A 6000-nucleotide genomic window follows, 5' to 3' on the forward strand; every position below is an offset into this window, starting at 1 on the left:
TCTATATAAGGGACTGTCCCGATGGTTGTTTGGACAGCTCTACTGTCCTCTCTTCAATCACCCCCGCCCCCTACCCGGGTGACTCTGGACATTCCATTCCTAGTCTGTGCATGTTTGAATGCGACCTGTTCTCACAAATTTTATCCAAGATGTACCGGGAAGCCTCGGAAATGGTCTAAGACTGTCTTGTATGCCATTGCTTTGAGAGCATACAAAGTGGGACCCAGAGGTTTTTGTGATATGCCAACTAGGTTTGAATACTGAAGCAAGGCATTGCTATCAGGATTCTGTGGGAATTTTTCTCTTTAGCAGAGGATATGGGTATGAAGCAGACATAATGGTTTTATCCAAGAGTAACTTCTGAGAGCATAGGTTGTAAAAGTTTTATTGATTTTATGCACTTTTTGAATATGGGTGTTTTGTCTGAATGTACACTTCAGTAGGGGGCACCAGATTCCGTGGGACTACAGTTACAGATGGTTTTGAGTCACCCACCATGTGGGTGCTGGGAATTGAACTCAAGACCTCTGGAAGAACAGCCAGTGCTCTTAACCACTGAGCCATCTTTCCAGCCCTGAGCATAAGTTTTTAAAAATTCTTATTTTTTTTCCCAAAATTGGTATTCATAGTGTGCAAATAGTAAAAGAAATCTCTACTTTTTTTTTTTAAGATTTATTTAAATGAGTACACTGACCTGTCTTTTAACACACCATAAGAGGGCATCAGATCCCATAACAGATGGTTGTGAGCCACCGTGTGGTTGCTGGGAGTTGAACTCAGGACCTCTGGAAAAGCAGTCAGTGCTCTTAACCACTGAACCATCTCTCCAGCCCTACCTTTTTTTTTTTTTTTTTTTTTTTTAATTTTTTGAAGTCTGACACTTTGGCCGGGCGGTGGTGGCACACGCCTTTAATCCCAGCACTTGGGAGGCAGAGGCAGGCGGATTTCTGAGTTTGAGAGTTTGAGGCTAGCCTGGTCTACCGAGTGAGTTCCAGGACAGCCAGGGCTACACAGAGAAACCCTGTCTCGAAAAACCAAACCAAAAAAAAAAAAAAAAAAAAAGTCTGACACTTAATATAAGGACTAGATACATTAAAAAGTCATATTTGTTTTTCTTTCTTTTTTTCTTTTAATATTTCTCTCTCTCTCTCTCTTTCTTTTTCAAATACAACTGCATATGATTTTCAGGTGTTTTGCTCCTTTTTGGGGCAGGGTTTCACTGTGCAGCCCCAGCTGACCTTGAACTTGCTAGTAAACCAGGTTGGCCTCAAACTCATGGAGATCCACCTGCCTCTGCTTCAAAAATGCTGGGACCAAAGGTGGGCCTCATCCTGCTCAGCTCTACCTGATTTTGAAACAAAATTGGACATTCATAGAGGCCTAGTGCTATGGAGGTGTGACTGCAGCTACTCAGGAGGCTGAGGCAGGAGGATTACAAGTTTAAACCTGATCTATGTTACCGAGGAAGCTGTGGGCCAGTCTAAGAAATTTAGTAGGACGCTTTCCCCATCACCGCAGCTTGAAATAAAGATTGAAGAGAAGACTGACATTACTCAGTGTTAAGAATATCTCCCTAGAATGTGGAAGGCCTTGGCTTCCCTCTCCGGTACTACACAAAATATTAGGAGTCAGAAAAATACTAGCAATACTCAAACCAATCTAGACTCGGTTGTGGGAATGAAAGTTCAATTTTGTTAGGTGTGATATTGGCCCAAACTGGGGCTCATCATTCTGAGCTTTAGTTTACTTTATTCTAAGTAGGCACGGTGGCAAGAAGGAGGCCATTTTGGGTGGCTAACATCTTGTATAGGACTTTATTCAAATACAGTACCAAAGCATTACCTTACACCCCATGTCATACCTTGGAATTCCTCCCAAGCACTGGCTAACTGCTTTATGAGACTGGACTGGGTCGTGAGATTATCAGCACAGTCGATTCAGGATGAATGGCTGACTGAGTTTGCGAAAGCCTATGGCTCATAGGTGTAGCCTTGGTGACCACTGAAAATCTGAGGTGTCTGCAAGCTCTGTTTCCTCACTCAGGTGCCAGACAAAAGGGGGGGTCCTCAGCTTACCTTGCTAAGGGGCGTCTGGCCCGGTTGACTGCCTCCAGGTCAGCATAGCGGAGGTCTAACTGGCAGCCAACCAGAACCACAGGCGTTCGAGGGCAAAAGTGCTTGATTTCTTGATACCACATGGTTTTCACATGATTTAGGGAGTTGGGATTCGCGATGCTAAAGCAGAGGACCACAACATCGGACCTGAAAGGCAACCGCAGGAGAGGCTCACACGTGTCTCTGTAGCCCTCACGGTCCCCCCGCCCCCCTTCTCCCACTTATTTAATGACGTCATGTCACAGTGAAAATAATATTTGAAACCAGGGCTGGTTATTAAACCTATCTGAGTCATGCAGACAGCCCGCTAAGCCCCCCACATTGGCCACTCGGCTGTTTTTCACTTCTCACTGTGGAATGTGGATGCACTCAGGTTCCCCCCCCCCCCCCCCCCGGAAGTGTCTTTTTCCCTCTCCAAGAGATGGTCACCCAGAGTAGTTCGGTCCTGGAATTCCCAACATGCCGGAACTATTTCTGCTCTCGAGAAATAGTTGCAAGATGAGAGGAAACGATAAAGACTACCTTTCACCCACTTCATAAAACACAAAAGGCGAAGATGACCCAACCCAATGAGAGAAAGCAAAACAGCTGGTGAGGAGGTCAGCGGTATTTGCCGAGGGCGCCAGCAAATACAAAGAAGGATGTCAGCCCTTCTTGCTCACGCACACAGATACAAAGCACAAACCCTTTCTTATCTGCTTCCAACCAGACAAAACCTGACTTGGCAGGAATCTGGATTTCTATCTTTTCTTTTTTAACTAGGTGTAAAGTAAGAAAACGAAGTAGATTGAGGGCCGATAAGGTCAGACAGTACTGGAAACAGACCCCTCCCATGTTACAGGTGATCCACAACGGTACGTGGGGAAAAGAATAAAGAAAGAAAAGACTTCTACTTAAAATCGAAGACAGGAGCGTCTATTTTGACCGTATGACTTACCGGTCTAGAAGTCAAAGAACTGTTGTGTAAGACAGGCTGCTCAAATACGGTCCTTGATAATAGGTGTCAGGCAGGGATAATAACCCCCCTTAAAATGTGCTGAGTGATGATTTTTTTTTCTTTTTCTTTTTCTTTTTTTTTTCAAAGAACAGCCAAGCAGGAGAATCGAGAACAGGAAAGGTTATTTTCAGGGTGTTGAGCCTTTCTTATCAATAGACTCAGGGGTTTATGAGATTAATTTATTGCCTTTGTTGTTTATGTAACGGGAAGAATCAAGTCTATGAATTAAAGAAAAAAAAACCCTTCTTAAATCATTAATGAGCTCTTCTTCCTACATATCAATGGGGGCAAACAAATATATGCAGGCAGCCGTAAAATTTCTAAAAATAGTCATTTGCGATGCAGAGCTCAGCGGGGTACTTTCAATAAATGTAATTTTCAAGTCGAGTCTTTCCATGTATCTGCCCGAACTTTGGGGAAGGGGGCAGGGGAGGGTGCGGGTATTGGGTCAGATATAGCAAACTGAAAAGTCCCAAGTTTAAGATGTTCTCGAATTACAAAAGAAAAGCCAGGACTTAACACAGATTCTTTTAGTGCTCTGTGTAATTAGGATATTCTCAAGTACCCTAATTGAGTAAAGATAGTATCAGAGCTTTCTGGAATGCTGATAAGTGTAGAAATACACATAAATATATAAGTGCAAAGGAGAGGTAGCTTGTCTTTGAGATTTTGATTTACTAGGATATTCTGTGCTGTCTTACTTCCAGTCAGCATACATAACAGTATCCAGTAACATGGAGACTGTTTTGAATATTACTTTTTTTTTTTTTTAAACAGTAGCTTTCTGTTATTCACCTCTGTGTTTATACTGGGTATCTAGTGATACCCAATCATTAGGTTGAGCATCTAATGATTCAGCATGTGGTTCAGCATCTCGGACAAAGAATTAAGCAGATGCATCCAGTTGTTGAAATTGAGGGCTCCTTTGTGTGTGTGTGTGTATGTGTGTGTGAAGTATCTGTTGTGTGTTTATTCAAATTGCTGCCACCAGTTTCCGTGTTAGGGCATGCAGCTGTTAGGGGAATCATTCTGCGGACTTCATTTCTGTGACAGACATGTAACTAAACGTCAACTCTACCATCTCATTTTATGAGGTAGCAGAATGAGTGAGGTTTTGAAATCCAAACTGGCTTGGTTGCCACGGTAACTGTGAGATCGCTCATGCCATGAAACACATAGGAGCTATTATCCAGATGACCCAACAGTCAAGTCCAGGCAGGACCTGGGGTGTGGAGTATGTGTGATGGTAGTGGACAGATAGGATCTTCTGAGAGCAGCACAATGCAGTGACACAATGCAGGTTCAGAGGTACCGTGTCTTACCATGTCGCTTCAGCAACTAAATGTTTGAAATCTGTGGAAGAACTGGGGAAAGATCCAGCGTTCTGAAGACATGTAACTTGAATAGGGAACGATACTATCATTGATGTTAAAATGACCCAGTGAATCAAAATTTTTATATGTATCTTAGGATAAAGTTGGTTTTTTTTCTCTTCTCTTCTTGCCTAGCTGCTATGAAAAATCCAGTCCCATTATGTCACACTGAAGTCAGTTAAGAGTAAGATTAAACTTTAACTGTTCATTTGCTTTTGTTTAACCCAAGTTGATCTAAATACAAACACGGGAGAAACCCAGTTTGTGCTCTCAGCAGCATTCTCTCGGAAGGTCTTGCCGCCCGATGGACAAATTCCAACAGAGGCTGAGAATCAGTGGTTGGAGAGATGGGGCCATGGACAGAGATGCCTCTGACACCTCTTCCCCAAAACCCTCTCCCAACCGGCATCTTCTGTGGTGGTCTAAGCACCCAGTAAAAGCAAGTCACTATTATAGAGAATACTGTTCATTCCTTCTAGATTCTCAGCTCCCTTCCCCTCCCCCCTCACTTTTTTTTTTTTTTTTTTAACCTAGTTGAAGAAGGCAGGAGATGGGCAGCTAAGAATATCTCCAGTTTCGGGCAGGATTCCAGGGAGTTTAAAGATATGCATTCTTGCATGGGGGGGATGCACCGTGTCTGACATAAACCCGTATTTTTAAAATGCCTCCCCTATGGAAGATAAAGATGGAGAGAGGACAGCTTCTAGAAGTTCTGCCTCTGTGGCTCTGGTACTGTTTTGTTTCAGTTTGGAGAGTGGGTTTAAAAATAATTGCGGAAGGTGTTAGGAGGACTCGTGCGCAGACTTGGCAAGGGTGGGTTGTCTGGAAATGACCTCAGGGTCTATTTTAGTTGTAGAAAGAACGGTAGGCTTTAAATAGAAGCCTCCAGCTTACCTGGGGTTGAGAACCCAGGAATTCGTAGACAAAGCCCTGGGTGTATTGAGCTTTAACCCGCACCCCACCCCAACACCAAATTTGAATAGTGAAAAGATGCAGGGGTAGATTTCAAATGTGTATTGTATTGATTTTTATTTTAAAAATTATAAGTGGTATAAATGGGCTTAGTAAACAAAGGCAGAAACACACACACACACACACACAGGCCAAGAATACATCCTTCTGTTCATTGGCACTTTGAGTGTGTGTGTGTGTGTGTGTGTGTGTGTGTGTGTGTATGTTTGAGTGTATGTGTTTAAGGGGGAAAAAAAACCCTCAATTTCTTGTTCCTAAGGAAGAAATATCAGTATATTTCTCTTGGGCACTGGCACATCAAATAATATCCACAAAGTAATATTTTGATTGTTTTCACTCCAAATTAGTCTGAAGTCAGTGTTAGAGCAATTGGGTGTGTCTAGCCTCAGAGAAGAGAAACAGGAATGGGAGAAGGACCCACTCACCCAAGACTGTAGGGGCCGAGGTCAACCTTGGTTGTCTGTTTTTCTTTGTATGTTAAATAAACCCCAGAACCTTTTCTTTCTTTCTTTCTTTCTTTCTTTCTTTCTTTCTTTCTTTCTTT

The 6000-nt window shown here is 42.9% G+C and overlaps 1 protein-coding gene across 3 annotated transcripts in view; it reads right to left on the bottom strand.

Moving 5' to 3' along the window:
- The window catches only part of Rhobtb1 (Rho related BTB domain containing 1), a 123584-nt gene that overhangs the window by 22919 nt on the left and 94665 nt on the right, over nt 1-6000 (bottom strand). For all 3 annotated transcript variants that reach the window (XM_028780297.1, XM_028780296.1, XM_028780298.1), the window contains one exon: nt 2076-2261. In XM_028780297.1, coding sequence (XP_028636130.1) covers nt 2076-2261 — 186 coding nt within the window. The remainder of the gene's footprint in view (nt 1-2075; nt 2262-6000) is intronic.

Source organism: Grammomys surdaster, unplaced genomic scaffold, assembly GCF_004785775.1.
Source record: "Grammomys surdaster isolate TR1022 unplaced genomic scaffold, NIH_TR_1.0 367, whole genome shotgun sequence".
NCBI lineage: Eukaryota > Metazoa > Chordata > Mammalia > Rodentia > Muridae > Grammomys > Grammomys surdaster.